At 38.7% G+C, this 19,413-nt stretch overlaps 2 protein-coding genes across 6 annotated transcripts in view; one reads left to right on the top strand and one right to left on the bottom strand.

The window, feature by feature from the left end:
• Positions 1-216: 216 nt before the first annotated feature.
• Positions 217-19,134, bottom strand: Cep44 (centrosomal protein 44). Of its 4 annotated transcripts, XR_005284977.2 has the most exons (12): positions 18,210-19,134; positions 14,610-14,750; positions 12,982-13,129; positions 11,555-11,701; positions 10,367-10,489; positions 8,302-8,496; positions 7,133-7,339; positions 6,001-6,073; positions 1,624-1,748; positions 1,332-1,369; positions 542-635; positions 217-354 (listed from the first exon to the last, which is right to left on the bottom strand). XR_005284977.2 is itself a non-coding variant. In XM_038325278.2 (11 exons), exons 2-11 carry the CDS (start codon positions 14,696-14,698, stop codon positions 593-595), a joined length of 1,188 nt encoding a protein of 395 aa, XP_038181206.1. In that variant the 5' UTR covers positions 14,699-14,750; positions 18,210-19,134; the 3' UTR covers positions 425-592. The 4 variants fall into 4 exon arrangements, 3 of the variants coding, with proteins under 3 accessions (XP_038181206.1, XP_038181207.1, XP_038181208.1); XM_038325278.2 differs by lacking the exon at positions 217-354 and having other exon boundaries at positions 425-635; XM_038325279.2 differs by lacking the exons at positions 217-354; positions 542-635 and having other exon boundaries at positions 726-1,493.
• Positions 18,771-19,413, top strand: part of Fbxo8 (F-box protein 8) — a 58,312-nt gene continuing 57,669 nt past the window's right edge. The window contains exon 1 of one of the 2 annotated variants that reach the window (XM_038325283.2): positions 18,771-19,037. The gene's annotated coding sequence lies outside the window, so the exon portion shown is untranslated. Of the gene's footprint in view, positions 19,176-19,413 lie in introns of both variants that reach the window. The other variant, XM_038325281.2, reaches the window with a different exon arrangement.

Genomic DNA, 19,413 nt, shown 5'->3' with positions numbered 1-19,413 from the left:
GGCCTCCCTCTATGTGTGTGCTGATGGTTTTGGGCACTCAGCACATCTCCCGTAGGGAGCACACTGAAGAACCATGCCCTCCGTACTGCAGTGTTAATAAAGAAGACACAGCTGCATTTGTTTTGTTCTCAGTCAACATTTTAAATTTGCATTAAAATTTATTCACCTGCACAGATTGCAAGACTGTACATATGAGAGCCTGCCTTCTGGGTACAATATACAAGTCCTAGGTGCAACGCCTTCAGTAGGATGTAGACAATGGTCCTCCAGCCCTTACTTCTAAAAACATGATACTTATCACACTGCCAGTAAATGTCAACACGAAAATACAGAGCTTGCTGTAACGACTTCACTCTGTAACAGCAATATTCAGGAACAGAAGGTTACCAAAAAAATTGAAAGAGAAAATCATTACAATTACAGCTTAAAATATTAAAAGTATTTATTTAGGAAAGAAAAAACCTCAATTATCAAATAGAGTTCAAATTCTTAATAAAATATTACAATATATTAAAATTATAAAAGGGATTCTTAAATATACCATATATAAGTAGCCAAAGTCCTAGAGATGTTCATGCAAAAAACTCTATAGTTAGCGACTCGAGCATTTCAGTAGCTCCGCAGTCTCTTCAAACCTGAAATAGAACAAATGACTTATCAGCTAAGTGCACAACTTGTAATGTAACAGGCTTGAAGCTGTTAGACATATGCTTCTGAGCCATTATTTTAGGCAGAATTAATATTAATATATAAAAATAGAACAAACATCAATCAGCCAATTCTTGTAGCATAAATTATTTTAGAATTTTCCAAATGCCAAAGAGTTTTGTAGTTTCTTAAGGTAGTAGGGTATAAAACATTTTGATACCATTTCATCATTTATTTCCTTTAAACCACTCTGTGCTAAAATCAGATATAATATTATTTGTCCCCAGTAAAAGCATCATTGTGGTACTGCATCGATAGCTCACTGGAAACAGCACAATTTTGAAGCCTAACTAATATTAAATGTCTCCCAACTATCATAATGTTTTGGTCAATCAGTTATCAGAAGTAGAGAAATCTGAATTAATGATCCACCAAAGCATCTTTACCATTTGTAACCCATGATAAATTCTGTATTGTGTTTTACAGTGCTTACTGGAAACCAAAGCCGCGACTCATCTCACACACACCCAACTGCAAGTAGATTCACTATCCACTGGAGTCCTAAAGGAAATTCCACACTGACTGAGCTTCTCAAGGTCTAAAACACGTGTGCATCCGCATTCCACACTCCAGTCCAGTTCCCTCCAGAGAAATGATTTCTGTTGCCCCTTTCTGTTACTTACATCTTTTTCATCCTTTCCATTTTCTGCATTGTTGTTTCCTTTAATTTAAAAAGCAACAAATTTAGGCAATTTCTCAAAGTAAACAATCCTCAAAGATGGACCTTGAATATATGAAACGCACTCTGAGACACCGCATAAGAAGACTCGTCAACACAAAGAACCCTTGAGAGAGGAAACTTAGAATTTTAGCATTTTTCTAGCCAAAAGTATATACTACGTAGCTTTTACTAAAAATGATGCTTTCTTCTTCTCTACCTTAGAAATCGTCTAAGCAGTTGACAGCTTCTCTTACCTCTGAAAAATCTTTCAGTCCACAATAATGAACAGTGGAGCCCGTGGGCGTTGATTCTGGTGACACTGTGCTACAGCCAGACGAGCGGTACGTACTGGCTGGTGCCCCCATCCTGTACTGTTTATCTGTGAAGAAATCACGTTTTATGGATATCTTTCCACTACAACATATAGTCAAATATTTAAAATTTTATTTACAGATAAATTAATTTAAAATGGTTATTGGTATAGTCAAAAATGAGTTAATACTTTGTATACATATGGAGACAGATGCTAAACATTCTCTAATAATTTCAAAGTATACTTTTGTGTACCACTCTGTGGTGCACGCTTGAAATCACATGTACTTGGGAAACTGAGAAGAACCATGAGTTCAAGGATGACCTTGGTAATATAGCGAAACCTGTCTCAAACCTAAAAAAAAAAAAAAAAAAAAAAAAAAAAAAAAAAAAAAAAAAAAAAATCCAAAAGCATTTTACCTTTATCATGACAGAAAACATTTAGAATAAATAGGAATGTTAGTAATCTAAACTATAAACTACTTTGGGCTGGAGAGATGGCTCAGCAGTCAAGAGCACTTGACTGTTCTTCCAGAGGACCTGAGTTCAATTCTCAGCAATTCCATGGTGGCTCACAGCCATCTGTAATGGGATCTGATTCTCTTTTCAGGTGTGTGTGAAGACAGAGCACTCATGTACAAAAAACAAACACACACACACACACACACACACACACACACACAAACCCCCAAGAATGAATAAGCCTTGAAAAAAATAAACCATAGGCTATGGTATAGCAAGGTCAAAGCACTTCACACTTGCTTATCATTGCTTTGCAGCTAGTGGCAATTATTACTAAAACTAATTATACTTATTTAAAAGGTGTGTGTGTGTGCACACACACACACATATTAAAATCAAGAGGAATCTGATCTTGAGCTAATTATATGGGAAACAAATTAGGAAAACAATGTCTAGTTTCTTTTTTCAAAAAAAAATAAAGAGCCTTATATCAGATATCTTGATATCAATGAGACAAAACAATGGCACATTTACTTAGTAACTCCATCAGTTATTGAACAGCACAGACACGACATACTTCTATCAAATCAATTCTACACATATGCTCTATTAAGAATAAATTTGGCTACAAAAATAAAGTCAAAAAGAAATCAACATCCATTTAAACTGGTTTTCATAGCGAGCACTTGTTTCTGCATTCGCTGATGGCAAATATAAATACTCAAGGACTAAGAAAATGCCTTTCATCTGATAGAGCCAGATCCTCCTTAGCCAACTTGTTATCTGCTCGAGTGAATGCTTTTCTTTGTGGAATTGTTTTCTCGGTTTATTCACCCCTATAAACCTGCTCAGTCTGAATGAAACAGTCCGCCCCGTGCAAGCTTAACACGATCCAACTGACTTACTTTCAGAGCTCCAATTCAAAATTCTAAGGTAGAAGTGTAACTCAACTTGACACCCTTGGGACTGATATTTACTGGGTTCTAGATGTCTATTTGTGATCTAGTTAGCTGAGACTAATGAGGTCACATGTTACAGCTCTGAAGACTAGCTAGACACAGGCATTTTTAGCAGGGGCCGTGGGAAATCGGCAATGGTAAGGAATAATTTGAAACTCAGCAGGAAATATAACTTCCATGCCTCTAAATACTGTATTACTGTCTTCTGTTTGAGATGCTTTCTGAAAGTTCTGAATACCTTTATGCTGTCCCAAAAGGAGAAAGTAGACAAGCATGCAGGGTTGGGAGATAGTTACGGAATGGCTGTCTTCACCCTGAATCTTGGGGTTGAGTTTTGAGGCATGTAGCTGCTTCATGTGAAAGAAAGTTAGTGTTAGGCAAGCTAGGAGACTGTTCAGAGAGACATCCCACCAGGGACTCTGGAGGTTATCAAGTGCAGTACATAGAGAATGGCAGCCACATTTAATAGCCAGATCAGCTAAGTGCATATTATATTCATGACAGTTCTTACTGGTTTCCTGAGCTCTAAGTAAAATCTTGAGATTTTACTAGTTTAAATGTGATGGGCTCTTGGCAGTAGTATAGAAGACTAAGAAAAGAATTAGTAACTGAGTCTAGATTGGAACGAAAAGGAACAGCAGTGACTCCTGACACAAAGCCACTGAAGTTGGAGTTAAGAGAGCATAAGTGGGAGGGATCCCAGGTCATGCAAGGAATGCTACTAATGCAGGCAGAGACACAGAGACTACTCAGCTCTCTTCATGTGACCACTGCTCTTTCTCTGCCAACTCTGGAGGGTTATTACAGTTACCTACAAGAGAACAAATTGGACTCAGTGGTCTTCAAAAGTTTGCAAGCCAGTGCTTACAAATCAAGACCTAAGTTGTAGAGATCTTTCTGAAGTATTTCATACATGATAAGTTATATTATTATTACAAATCTCCTCCTCCCCTTGCACACTCCCTCCTATTAAGGAGTAACAACTACTTGGAACCCAGTGTAAGGTTGGTCTTGTCCTGGCCTCTCTCCTTCACTGCTTTTATTTTTATCAATAACCACAGTTCATTACTGATCCACCTGCCTATGTCCGCAGGAGATTATCTGCTCACTATCCTCATAATTAATATCTCAGTAAAATTCTTCAGTATTATTCTGAAAAAATGACCACTTGGCCACTACTGTTCCTGTCTGTTTTAGTTTCTTCCAGTTGATGACTATTCAGCTTTTAATGAGAATCTTTCTGAAATTCAAATCTGAAAATATTAGCTATAATCTTTCTATGATTCCAGGGTAACCTCCCTGACCTGGTCATTCCACTCTTCCGCTTCCACTCCCTTGATGTACACATGCACAGCCTTCTTGTACTCATACTGAAGAAAATACACACTTTGGAGTACTATACTTGGGCTAACTATATTTCTGGCTAAATGCTCTTTTAGTGAGTAAATATTTGAACTTTTAAGATACCCACATACTAGATATAGAAGTTGTAGATATAGTATTTTTCTGCTAGACAGATCCCAGGACAAAATGTAAGCTCTTAAGAATTTTATAGCTGGATTTTGTTATTTGTTGAATGCATGAGTAACAAATGGAAAAAGTTACCTGATCTGAAACCTGCAGTCTATGGAAAACCCAGCAATTTAAAATCTCAATTGAGCTAATGACCAAAACCAACTCTGTGCAAAGACAGCCGTATTTGCACTGACAATGTTGTGTTGAGGAAAGCTATCAGAGTTGTCCTGATTCAACTCTGTCCACCATACAGCAATTGTGTGACCACTGGACAGTCACCAGCAATTTTCAATGAAGCTCATTTCCTCATCTGGAACATTCACACACGGATAATAATAGTATTTATTTTACAAGGTTGTATTAGGAATTAAATAAGCTAATATAGCAATTAAAACAATGCATTTTGAATATTGTTAAATATATAGTAGCTAGAATGGTCAAATGATGTTAAATATATTACTGAAGTTTAATTTCATGATAAATTCTCAGCTATAGAAGTTATCTTTTTATGAACATAATTTAATTATAATATGAGATAAAATGTAGGCCTTTGCTCAAGAGAATAAAAGCTTTTGTTGTGAGCAGAGATCCCTGACGCTCAGAAAGACGAAAGCATCACTAGGACTGTGACATGGGAAAGGCCGCTCTGGTTCTACACCATTTCATGTTATTACTGTCAGATAAGGCACTTGACAGGTTTCTGGGAAATGTATTTTCTTTTGTCACGTATCTCATTTATGCACAAGAATGTTACTACTCAGGCTTAAAATTAGAACTTTTAGAGCTCTGCTTTTCTTATTCAACAGTCCTGTGTTATTCTAGAACGATTAAAAAGTGAAACTCCCCCAAAGTCTGCAAGCTATGTCCTGAATGATATATATTCTGGTTTTATAAGCAATTCTTAGCAGTCTGTGGTTCACTGTTTTCTTTGTTCTACGAGATCTGTAATTTTATTTTATTTTAAGAAAAATGTTTAATAAAAAATGGGGATATGGTTTTAGTCAAGTGCTTGCTAAACTTGATTTCCAAAACCATGTTAAAAAAAAAAATCAGATGAAGTAGTTTGTACCTACAATCCCACTAGTACGGTACCAGAGACAGGAAGGGCCTGGGAGTTTGTTGGCTAGCAAGCATAGCCAAGTTGGTGAACTCCAGGCTCAGCGAGAGATTTTATCTCAAAGAGTAATGTGGAGAGCAACTGAGAAAGAAGCCTGATACGGATCTCTAGCTTCCATACAAGCTCATGCACACGCGTGTGCGCGCGCACACACACACACACACACACACACACACACGAATGCTAAAGATGCCAAAGGCCCATAAAAAAGTACTGTTCAGAAAATACTTGCAAGTCAGCAGTACTAATACAATTTATGAACTTACCAAGGGGCACATTATTCAAGCCACTAACAGAGTCATAGTCTTCACTTGCTGCATCAAGCTCTGCGCATTCATTCTAAAACATACAGGTAAATATTTAGAATAAAATCAAAGGTGATTCAATTGATGCTACGTAACATAAATATAAGCAAAGCACAGGGAATGTTTAGTTTTAATAAATTATTTACCAATAATAAATAATTATTCTTCTGCATAAAAAAAAAAAAAACAACCACTTAAGTGTGGAAGCAGAGAATAACCTTGAATCTATAAATCCAGTCTCTAAAAATAAGACAACTAGAAACTGAAACCCTAAGAAATAAGACATATTTCTCAGACTCCATAAAGCAATGGTAAATGTGGCGGTCTGAATAAGAATAGTCCCATAGGCTCATGTATTTAAATGTTTAGTCACCTGGGGGAGGGGCAGTACTATTCGAGAAGGATCAGGAGGTGTGGCAATGTTGAAGCAGGCATGGCCATGTTGGAAGAAGCACATCAATAGGAGGGCTTTGTGAGGCTCTGCGTCTCTTTTCCTCCACCTCTCTATGCCTGTGGATGAGGATGTAGCTCTCAGCTACTGCTTCAGTGCGGGTCATGCCCCCTGCCATGATGCTGATAACAGCCTAAGCCTCTGAAACTGTGAGCCAGCCCCTAAATGCTTTCCTTCATAAGAGTTGCTTTGGTGACGGTGTCTCTTCACAGCAGTAGAATAGTGACTAAGACAGTATATTTAGTAACTGTTTCTATGAATTCACCTTATGACTGCAGTTAGTGTGTAAAGAAAGTTCAGTTTTAAGTCCTCTACAACCTTTCCTGTAAACTGAAGAAGCTTTGTCTTACTAAAATACACAAAATAATTTTAAGTTTTTCAAAAAATTCTTACCTCACTCTAAGTATTCTAAGCACTATTAATCAGAAACGCTCAACTTACAGGTTTCATAAATTATCTTATTTGATAGAAAAAAATAGCTGCAGGAAGTATAAGAAAACTTGTTAAACTGAAGTAGACTTCATTCTAACCAAACATTTTCTATTTCCTACAGAGCCTCATGTGTAGCGGTTTCCAAAAGAATACAGATGTCACTAAGATGAGCACTGCACTGTACTTGAGGAAAGCTTACATATTTTCTACCTTCTTAGACAGCAGCAGCTCTGTCTCGAGAAGAGTGACTCGGCTCAGGAGGTTATTCCAGGCCTTCTCGTCCACCATCACTTTCCCTTTTGCTGTGGCTTCCAAACACTCAAGCCTTTTCTCCACCCACGTCAGCCTCTGAAGCTGCTCTTGGCATTCAGCAAGCGCAATCTGAAGTGCGATAATCTCAGGATTGTCACACACATCCTGAAATGACAAACAGGACTCCAGATGATATGAAGGGACATTCCTCTGAAAAGGACCAATGTAGTTCCACTTCCTTTGTTTTCATAGCTAAGGAAGGAACACAGTATGGAACTAGGAGCTCCCCCTGTAGAGAGCAGTGGGCATTACTAGGAGGCTGTCAGATGTGGCTTTGACGACTTCATTTTCACAACTGCTACCTATGAATTAACCTGTAAGACGCACTTAGACAAGGCAGTACAATTCACTATCATTTGCTAGTTTCTTTAGACAATGCCTAATACAAATCCAAGAGGAAATAAGCAAAGGACAATATGCAGATTACCTAGAGTGCCATATAGTAAAAAGTAGGCCCATAAATAAAATTTCATAAATCCAACTGTAATCCAAAATGTATAGAAATGACAATATATGTGCATTTTAGCAGAAACAGCAGAGATTATATACATAATGGTATTTGTCTCAGCAAGGAGTAATAGAAATGATAGGACAGCAAGTAGTCGGGTAGGATAGCGCACATCTATAAGCTACCACACAAAAGGCTAGGCAGGAGTTTAACACAAATACATAAAGTTGGCCAAGGCTATACCGTGAGACCACAGCGCTTGGGGAAAATACAGCAGACTCACCAAAGAGAAAACAGGAATAAAAGGCCAAGCGTTTCTATTTGCCAACAGAGGAAACAAGTGGTAGAAAACCGCATTGTGCAAAGCGGCACAAGTCTCTGGCTGGAGAGTAATTTCCCTGGGCATCCCATCTCTTACCCGTTTGCTGTACTTCTAACTCAGGGGAACCTCCAATCAGATCTGACAACTGGAATTCTCTGAATCACATTTAGTAAGATTGACTGGCTCTTAAGTTATAACACAGATGTCATAATTTAAGAGTTCAGAAATATTCCAACTTTCAAACACTGAAATAATCAGATACTGAAGAAATCTGTCACAAAGGTCCTCGGCCCTTACTTTCAGCTCAGTCTTGACGTCAGAGGCCTGCTCGTCAGCAATCACGACATTGGAGGCCTGCTCGTCAGCAATCATGATGTCAGAGGTCTGCTCTGAATCTTCACACCCTTCACTCACTTCTGCCGAACTTCCTGTCCCTTCGGGCACGCCAACGCTGTCTCCATTGTACAGGTGACGGATGACCACAGCTTTTTTCTGCACAGAGACAAGCACGGAAGGACTACTTCAATGGTGTCAGTGCACAATTACTTTATGTATACGCAGAGTAACTCTCTAGACTACACATATTTAAAACATTTAAATTACCACATACAATGTATCACAGCATAACACGTTAATATTTATATATCTTATATGTGTTGGTGAAATTGTGGTTCGCCTTTTTGAAAGCATTTTTATGTCTTAGGTTAAACACTAAAATATACTTTAAACATACCTAGGTTTTTTTCAATATGCTGGAAAAAGTGGTTATAGAAAAGGTGAAAGAGAATTAGTAAAGATTTGATTAATTGTTGAAACAGGATGATCTGTGTTTTTGTAAATGTTTGAAGTGTTACATGATAGAAAGTTAAAAATAAACAAACAAATGAAGAAAAAAATATATTAGATGTGGTAGCACACAACCATAATCCCAGCACTCAGTAAACCCATGCAGAATTATAAGGTCCAGGCTAACCTGAGCTATACAGTGAGACTCGTCAATGAATAAACAAATAAACAAAAGTTGTGACATAATTTATAGGTTAAATAATCAACAACTATACATATTATAAATATTACTATAAATATCACTATAAATATTATAATGAGGACACACTAAAACATTTTCTATTGAACAAATCCCAATATATATTTTACCTTCAGCTAAAAGTTCAAAATACTGAAAAAGGGGAAGTACTAACAAGGACTTTACATTAACCCTTTACCCACTCTTTATGCCTATGCACTGTCCGTACAGACACTGAAAACCCCTATCACGTGATAAAGAAACCATAAAATGCATCCATATGAGATGAGGCATCAGGAAGAAGACAATTGGCTTCAGCACGGACTCACCTTCTGTCAAAAAAGAAATATATTTATAAATTCTATCAGTCTTGTAGCAGTTACTCAAGCTTTTGGTATTAAGGCTCTGCTAGTCATGTATTTTGGATTAGGGAATAAATAACTCTATGTATTTTACTTTATCTAGAAACATTTAACATCTATGTCTAATTGCACACTGGTTATTTGTCTGTATTCTGTCCTCTCACCCAGGAGTAAAATAGCTGGAAGCACATTTATTATGCAAATGGTGTTTTAGCTTTGAGTTCCCTTGGATATGGAAAAATGCTATCTCTACACATATTAGATTCATTTAGCCACAGATGCTCAAAGCAGACAAAGGCAGAGACAATCTATACCTAGTTATAGAGAATACTCAAAACCAGGTTATTAGATAATCTATATTCTAGGTTATTAATGAATCTAAGCGGATCATTATAACCACTCTTGTTACTAAGGGGTTGTTACTACACATGCATCCCTTTTTAGGATGATCAGGTTTGTAATTAAGAGCATATGCTCGGGGCTGCAAAGATGCTAAGGTTAAGAACACTTACGACAGAGGCTTCATTTCCAGCACCCACTTGGAGCCTCACAACCACCCATGAGTCCCGTTCCAAGGGATATGACACCCTATCCTGTTCCCTTCTGGTACACATACATAGAAGATTAAAAGAAAAACACATGCACACATATTTTAAAAGAGTAGATGCCAACACCTCTGTAATATAACCTTACTAAATTTATCTAGGAAATTAAAATGATTGAAAATCAGAAAGATAAGGTCCAATCGATTTTTCAATTTTATATTCTTCTGCTGAGACTATTTGAGGGTAGGGAAGGGAAGAGCAGTGGGGGTGGATATGACCAAAGTACTTATATAAAGAAATGAAATAAACTAATAAAGACTAATAAAAATGCCTTGCATACTGTGGTATCTGACCACAATGTGTCACCAAATGCCAGTCAGAGAAGAATCTTTACTGCATTCAGATATGCTCTGTTCTTTCTATTTTCACACCTTCCCTGAAGTCATGAACCTGCCAGTGATGTCAATGCCAACAGCCTCTACAGTGGGGTTCTCACTGCTCAAACAAAGTTCTGGCTTTTCAGAGATGCTCTTCTTTTTTTGGCATGATGGATTCTAAGAAAGGAACAGAATTAAACAAAATAATATATTTTATAGAAAAGTATGATGTACACTTAAATCCCGTTATTTCAGTACTTATTTTTGATAACAGCAAATAGTGAAAGTAATGAAACATGCTTTTGCTTATTTGTTTATTGTAAGTTTAAGTGAGACTGGTATGGTGGTGCTCTAATCCCATATTTAGAAGTGTGAGGAAGAGGGCTGAGGCCAGCTTTAGTTACATAGAAAGTTCAAGGCCAGCCCGGGCTACACAGTTAAAAACAAACAAACAAGAAAATAAAACAAGCAAAAACTTTAGAAGTGACAAAATACATTATACTTGAATTGTTAACTTAGTTCCAGGTCACAGATATGTAAGAAATGTGGCTGGTATCAGAGACATGATGACCTTTGAGAGGGTTATGTCCCATATGTGGACAATGCAGCAACGATGGCATCGGATAGATGGGCTGTGTGGACCAATGGGATTCAGAATTAACTAGGCACTCCTGGCCTTATCCAGGTACAGACCCTAGGACATCTGGGTATTGCAGCAACCTGTTCTCTGCAGGAAGCTAGCTATGAAATAATGGACATCCTGAAGAGGAATCCCGAGACCTAAAAGTTTGGAGGGAGGATTCCTCAGCATCTCTGTGTTTTTACACATTCTCATTCCTTCCAATTCCATCTTGGTTCAAACTAACACTAGTTTCTAGAAACGTCCTTGAAATTCCTAGAAAAATGCCACAATTATGCACATAGTATTAACATAAGAATTCCCTTCCATTCATAAAACGCTGATGCCTAAGCATCTGGGACATTCACTTACCCGCTTAGCTGCCATCCCTATCCCTGAAGAAAGGCACTATTGCTTTCACTTTGACAGCAACTCTGTGACTATGCTTACATCTCTTCTATGTCTGTCTTTGAATTCTTTCTCTAATCATTAAAGTCTAATGAGACAAAGAACTTCTGGGTGCAGCAAATCAAGTGACAATTGCATTTTTAAATAATTTGCTACTTATTCAAATATTTGGGTATTCAGCATAAGTCTTTACTGAAATCTACTCATTAAATCACCTTGTCAGAGCCAATCAATTCCTTGTGCTTTTTCATCACACAATTCAATACATCACAGACAATTTGGATTTTCCACTCAGCAAATCCAGACTGTAAAAACTGCTTTTTTGTCAAAATTGGTTTATAATCAAATTGATCACGAAGAAGCTGTGAAGAAATAAAGGTAATATTTAGTTCAAAATTATATAGCCACTTGGTCAGAAGGTAATAGCTACACACATACACACAAATCACAGTACTTGACCAAACTTAACGGTAAACATTAAGGTTCTTAAAGATCAAAACTAACTGACATTAAAGTTAGTCTCCATCCAGGTGTGCACATACTACTGCAGATATGAGACCTGGTTTCAGATCTCAAAGAACAAACTATAGATGTTTCAGTTTGTATCTCACAAGTCAGTTAATGCAGAAGCCTGTGGACTATAAGTTCTCTCTCTTGCTTCCTCCAGTACACAAAGTCTTACTAAAATTTCATAGAAAGCAAGCAAATTATAGTCAGTGACAAACATTTACCGGTTGCCATAATAAAGAGGAAACAGATGAAGCAAACATGAATTACAACTTAATTTCAATAGAGATCCCATTTTTTATTAAATTTTTTCATTCATTTTATATCCAGAACAGTTTCCCCTCCCTTCTCTCCTCCCCACTTCCCCTTCTCCTTTGCCCCTCCCCCATCCACTCCTCTGTTTCTGTTCAGAAGGGGGCTAGCCTCCCATGGGAGTCAAGAAAGTATGGCATATCAAGTTGAGGCAGGACCAAGCTCCTCCCCCTGCATCAAGGCTGGGCTAGGCAATCCAGCATGGGGAATAGGTTCCCAAAAGCCAGTTCAAGCTCCAGAGACATGTCCTGATCCCACTGCTAGGAGCCCCACAAACCAAGCTACTGTCAAACACATGCAGAGGGCCTAGGTCAGTCCCATGCAGGTGCCCTAGCTGTTGGTCCAAAGTCCGTGAGCTCCCATGAGCTCAGGTCAGCTACAGAGACCACATTTTAATGAGAAAAACACCTATGAAAATACTCCGTCAAATAAATATCCATGTGATACATAACAACATATGATAGTGGCCCTAGATTATGATAAAGCTGACTTTTTCCCTATTGCTTAGTATTTTAACTAAATTTCTTACATGTTTAGACATAAATATTTACATTGTACTATAATTCACACTACATACAGAACAGGAACATGTTACAAGCTGTAGCTCAGGAGCAATAGGCTATGTATACAGACAACATTTAGGTCTGTACAAGCACACTCTGATGCTTGTCCAATGGCAAAATTGCCTATCAATGCATTTCTCAGGATGTATAACACTGTTAAGAAAATATGCAACTGTGTTTTGGCAATTATTACTAAAGTATTAATTTTAAAAATCATTCAACAGTTTCTCAAGTAATTATTGTTTTGTGAACTCAAATACCTTATAGACGGTGTCTGTGAAGCGCACATCATTCTTTGCTATGAGCTCTATATTGGATTCCATCAGAAGTTCTGCTATACAAGGGGAGTACGAGGTAAGAGAATAGCTGATGATGGGCAAGGATGCTGCGGTGTCCCCTCTCATCAAACTGTCAGGGCAAAGGGAAAAGACTCAGTGAGCACAGTTCCAAAAGCTAGCTGATTAAGGAAAATTAGCAATGTTGTCAAGAATTTAGTTGTTATTACAGACACAATAATGACGTAATTCATGACTCTAGATTCTCTATCCTACTCTAAACCACTGACTATGAAACAGTCATTTTCATGTGCTCAAAATCTCACTACAGCTGTACAGTCTATCTCCTACAGCGTTTATTGGTCCTCTAAAGTTTATTCTTACTTGATATATCTTATTTCTCCTAGTAATACTACCCTACAGTTCTCAAAAATACTTTAAGGTTTTGTAACATTTGTTACGTTAACCCATTTGTTCCTACACAAACCTGCAAAGGTTAATCCTATGAACTCTAAGGTACAAATGAGGAACACCCTGGAAAGAGCGAATGCTATGATTAGACATTCCCCTTCTGCTTGCATGAGAACTGCACCTTCTTAGCTTGTGCTCATGTCTTGGAGGGTATCCTACACTTTGCCTGTCTTTATTCATTGTAACTCATTAGGTAAAAGCCGATTTTCATGAAGCCATCATCTGTCTGATCCATACTGATCTATCAATACCTTCTGCCTCATGCTGTCAGCTTCTAATTGTCTAGCTATTTATTGGTGCAAAATGTCTTACTGATTGCTGCACAAAACAGCAAATGAATTATTTCTTCAATTAGCCAGTACTACTGGTTAACTAAAGTTATCCTGTTCTTACATATAAACAGCATATTTTCCACAGAAATCTTCACCCCAAAATTTTAAAAATATTCTTTTCTGTTTGTGTATGTGTGCCATATATGAGCACATGCCCGGAGCACAGGCAGATGGAAGGCACCTGATGTAAGTGCCAAGCACTAAACTGTATATACATCAGCCTAGATATTCTCTCCATGTAATTTTAAACTCAATGGGGTAGAATGGATCTTATTAATTATATAGTCTTCCATTCCTCATTCCACAGAATTGTATTCATTTTAATATAGCCAATAAGATCACAGATGTTACTATTTCTTGCAAATTTATTTCTTTGTGCATTCACTGTACAAAAGATAGATTTCATACAGTTACACCATGTGTTCTCTTAGGCTGGAAAATTCTAATTGGCGAGAGTTCTTATGGCAGCCCCCGTTCTTTAAAATTTGGCTGGACGATGGCTCAGCAGTTAACAGTGCCTGCGGCTCCACCCGAGAAACAGTTTAATTCTCAGCACATCAGCATACACACCTCGGTACAGGTATGGAGAAAAAAGGACATTTTGAAGGCGTTGGATCTCTAGTTTCAATGTGAGTCCTGAGAATGCAAGCCAGGGTCATCAGGCTTGGCAGTCAGGTCCTTTACCAACTTGTTAGATGTTATTTTCATTTAAGATCCCCCCCCCCCATCAAGTCACACACTATCTCAAACTTTTAGCAAAATGAAAAAAAGCACAAATAAGTTTCAAATACCAAATGTACTATAGCTTACCCAACATAATCGACATCATTAGGGTAATTTAGCAAACGAAGTACTTGTTCTAGCTTCCGCAAGCTTCTTTTTAAGTCACCTGTTGCCATTATTGAATATTAGATTCAGCTCCAACTCTTAAAAAATCATGTAACTTTTCATCTAAAAATAAAATTATGAGTACAGTTAAGCGCGTGCTTTGGGAAGCTGCTCTGCTCTACGCTGTGTGCGCCTCTTCCAGGCCCCATACACTCATGCCACACTACTTCTACTTCCTATAACAGCGCTTTGGTGGCGGGTGAAGTGCTTACTGCATGGTACTGACTCTAAACCCTAAATATAAACTTAGCGTGAACCACGCCCTTTAATTTTTCCTCACAAAAATAAGTTTGCCTTATGTTTATATTCATTCAATGTATTTTATCTAGCACTCTCCCAATATTTTACCTTGATGATAATGGACTACAATAGTTACCTCTGTGCTGTGACCAAATACCTAACAGAAGGATGACACCCAGTGGAAAAGTGGCCCCTTGGTTCAGTGTTTGAAAGGATATGGACCCTTATAGCATGGAAACCATGGTGACACACAGCTCTAAGGTGGCAGGAGTATGAGGTGGCTGCTAGCTCACATTACACCAGTCCAGAGGACAGGACAGGACAGCACAGAGGTGGGACCAGGCTGTTATCTCAAAGCATCTCCAATCCCCAGGCCACTTCTTTTAGCTAGGTTCTACCTATCAAAGATTCCACAACCTGTCAATTAGCACCTCAAGCTGGAGACCAAGAGATCAACCATAAGAGTCTATGGAAGACACTTTTCATCCAAACCATAGCTGGTACCATCTGAAAAAATATACCAAGCTGAAATAGTCTCCATCACTGGCTATCTTGAATGTTTATAAAAGCTATATAAGCAATAAGAAATGATGGCAAACAGCACAAATTTAGTTATTATCCCCATGGTTTGGATTTCATGTAGTTGCCAATTAGATGCTTGTGTTCAAAATCAAACTCATAGTACACCAACGTCTTGCTCAAGAAAGTTATAAAAGTACCCAGAGAAACAAATTCTCCGAGAATGAAACTCCTTTAAAAAAAAAATCACTAACATTAAAAACAAAAAAGAACAAGTCAAGAATTAGATGAAATATACTTTATGTGATTTTTTCCCCAGTCTACATTTCAGCAACTAACATAAAATGGCCCCTTCAGATACGTCCTCTGAGGTAAACAAAACTGGAAATTTGCAAAATTCTAAGCCTGGGCCACCACCCATTTCCATAGTCATTTCCCTAGATGATGGAGGAGTGTCTATGTGTTACTTTCATTATTAATAAAGAAACTGCCTTGGCCCTTTACGAGAACAGAAAATTAGGTAGGCGGAGTAGACAGAACAGAATGCTGGGTAGAAGGCAGTGGGGGAGACGTTTCAGGCAGTCGCCATGCCTTTCCTCTCCAATATGGACGCAGGTTAAGATCTCTCCTGGTAAGCGACCACCTCGTGGTGCTACACGGATTACTAAATATGGGTTAATTAGCCAATAAGAGGCTGAAACTATGGGCCAGGCAGCGTTTTAAAAGAATACAGTTTCTGTGTAATTATTTTGGGTAAAGCTAGCTGGGTGGCGGGACGCAGCCCTGCCGCTCCTTCAACAACTAGATATAGGCACCCTATTCTATCTCTGTAGGAATACCATTTCCAGTCTGCTCCTTATAAACATGGCGTAGAATAAGCTGCTGAACATACTTTTAAACACTCTTGTATTGGCATTTTGGTCGCCATTTTGAAACATTAAATTACATTGATCAAAGATTAACATATTTAGACAATGAAGACTTTAGGGAGAAAAAAAAGGAAGCGATCCTAAAATCAAATTATACAAAATACTGATTAATACTGTAAGCCTTATTTCACATCTTTGCAGATGCCAGAGCTAAACAGACATATGGAAATGGTAAGACAGACTTCCCACACCAACCTTTACTGTCTAGAAAAGGTGAAGTGGGAACTACTCTTACTAAAAACCTTGTTCTTGGGATTTAAGATTGCAGGTCTGATCTTGTTTTAGGTTCCAGACCCATCTGACTTAACACAATTCTTTGCTTTCAATCCTATTCCATCTTCCCAGGACATGTGATTTTATCAAATACTCTGTGGTATCTTTTTGTTTTCTCATATTCTGGAACACATTTATCCTTATATTATTTCTACCTCTGGTAATGAGATTTCTGACAATAAAGTATGTCCCGGGAACACATCCTCTTCATTACCAGCAGAATAAATATTTGAAGAAGAGTAAGATTCAAGTACAGCATGGATCTGTAGGTGAAAGGAAAAGATGAGATGACAAGAAAGAAAAACACAAAGACGTTAAAGGAAGATCATAGAAAAAAAGCTTGCAAGAAAGATTTTCTAATTTTTTTAAATTGGTAAACACTAAAATCAAGATTATTAATTGAATCCAATCAAGTACTATTACATACTTTACACTTGATCTTAGTCAAAAGGCCAGAAAGTGATCTTCAACATATTTCTAGATGAAAAAACTTATTACTTAAAAATAAAACTGATTTTCCTTTTCACCTTATATAACCTATCAAAAGACATTAAATAGAGAAAGTATACAGATTCAATCATTAAGGTCTCAATAGTCTACCGAGTTTTTTAAAGAATTAGGAACAAATCAAATCTGCCAACTGAATTTCTGGAAAAGGTGAGAATAGCACAACTTGAATTGGTGGGGAAAGGGAATTAAACCCAGGGCCTTGGCATACCACTAAATGTCTCTACTATTGAGCTAGATCTCTAGCCCAGCAGTCTAAGATTTTTTTTTTCATTTTAACCCCACCTCAATCTCATAGTTGTTACAGGTCTTTAAATACATAAGGTGTCACTGAACTCAAAAATCATTTTGTGCAGGATGAAGTAACTAGACTTTAATAATTGCAATGGATACCTATGATTTTGAGTTCCAGCTCAAATTCCTAAAAACCAAATTTTTAGATAGAGGAATATAGATCTGTAGCAATTAAATTTACAAAATCACTCCGTACTACAGATACTAGGAAAATGCTGTTGCAAGAGAAATGTTTTGATGAGGGATTTAAAAAAGGAGTTAGCTGGGCCAAATGTGATCAATGGCTTAGTGGCACCACCGTGTTTACATAGAAAACTTATAAAAAAAAATAATGCTTGCAAGTAATTCTGTAAAATAATCGGATGCAGCTCTAAGTCTAGAATAAATAAGTTAAGATTAGTTTTCTTTCTATAGAAAGAAGAATCTGTAGTCTTCAAAGTAGACGGAGAATTCTTTTTTTTTTTTTTTTTTTTTTTTTTTTTTGTTTTTCGAGACAAGGAGAATTCTTTAAAAGCACCATGAAAACATGAAGGACTGACTCCTCCAGCCAGTCTAGATGTATCCCTGACTGAAAAGACCCGAGAGACATCAGCGTTCATTTAACCTCGCAGAATTAAGTAAGTCACACATCAATTCTAAGAGGTGGACTGCGATTCTTCCTCCTTGGTTGTCTTCCAAAGCATCTACCAGTTGGGTGCATAAGCAAGTCCCATCTAGGGTTCCCCTCCTGCCCCTAGATTTAAAAGGATGAACAGCAGACCTGATCATTCGCCTACAACTCCGGAACCTCGGTGCGTACAGCATTCAGGCGACCCCGTCAAAGCCGGAGCACAGTCCGTCCGCAGGCTCTGGTGCTGCCAGCAGCCGCCAGGCAAAGGGCAGGGTTCCCAAGGCGACCGGACCAATACGGAAAGGAGAAGGGAGCACAAGTAACTCGAGAAAGTGGCGGGAACCAGGCGTCCAGCCCCGGAGCCCTAGCGCCCGCGCCCCAGGACTCCTCTCGCGCCGACCGTTTGTATTCTGAACCGTGGGTTCCAGCGCGCCGCGAAAAGCGGCTAAAGGTTCCGAGCCGCGGGCTGTCCCACACTCTGAGATTCCTCGGTGCAGATTCCATACTCCGTTCCCGCGTCTTCCTCGGAAGGCATGAATCTCAGAAGAATCTTATCAATTATAATCCTCATAGAAAGTATCATATTTCAAATGAATACAATTTTTATGGCTATAATCGTTCAGAATGAGAAGCGAGAAATAAAGACGTTCTGGAGAATCTGCAACTGCGAAAGTGAAACCCTTATTCTTTAAGGGCCCCTCCGCGACGTCACTTCCGGCAACAATAGGAAACGTCAAAAACTTGTCCTGTCCGCCCCTCCGGCTCCTGCAGGCGGAGGCGCTGCGAGTTTCCAGGAGGCTGAGGCTGTTTCTGGTGCTCCCGCAGCAGTCGTGTTCCCTGGCGTGAACGCGTGCGGTCTGCACAGGCCTCTCCATGGCTTGGGCATCGGTTCCCGGCTGAGCCATTTTCTTTTCGGCTGACAGCTCCCGCCCAGAGGCTGAGTCGTCGCGGCGGCGGTGGAGATCGCAGGTCGCTCAGGTACTCGCGTCGGCCCCGATACTTCCGAGGCCTCTTCCACCTGAACGCTTTCACTTTCCTGCTCGGGAATCCAGACGGCGGGTGCTCGCCCCTTGGCAGCACCGGCCCAGTAAGCTGTCGTTTAGGACCAATGACACGGTACGACATTTTGAGTGACAGCGGCGGTAGCTTATTAAAACGGTGTCTCCCTGTCGAGAGGCGGGCGTAGGTCTCTTCCTTCTCTTTCAAGGCCATTGGTGCAGAGGTCGAGTTGGGACTTGTGGCAGGGACGCGGTGTCGTCTTCAAAGAAAGATGACAAATGGTGAAGGTTACTTTTTTAAGGTGTTTGTGTTGCTTTTATGGTGGTGATTGTGTTATTAGGTGTCCAGGCGCTCT

This window comes from Arvicola amphibius, chromosome 4, assembly GCF_903992535.2.
Source record: "Arvicola amphibius chromosome 4, mArvAmp1.2, whole genome shotgun sequence".
NCBI classification, from domain to species: domain Eukaryota; kingdom Metazoa; phylum Chordata; class Mammalia; order Rodentia; family Cricetidae; genus Arvicola; species Arvicola amphibius.
The sequence above is the reverse complement of the archived record's forward strand: the minus strand, read 5'-3'. Positions and strand labels throughout refer to the sequence as shown.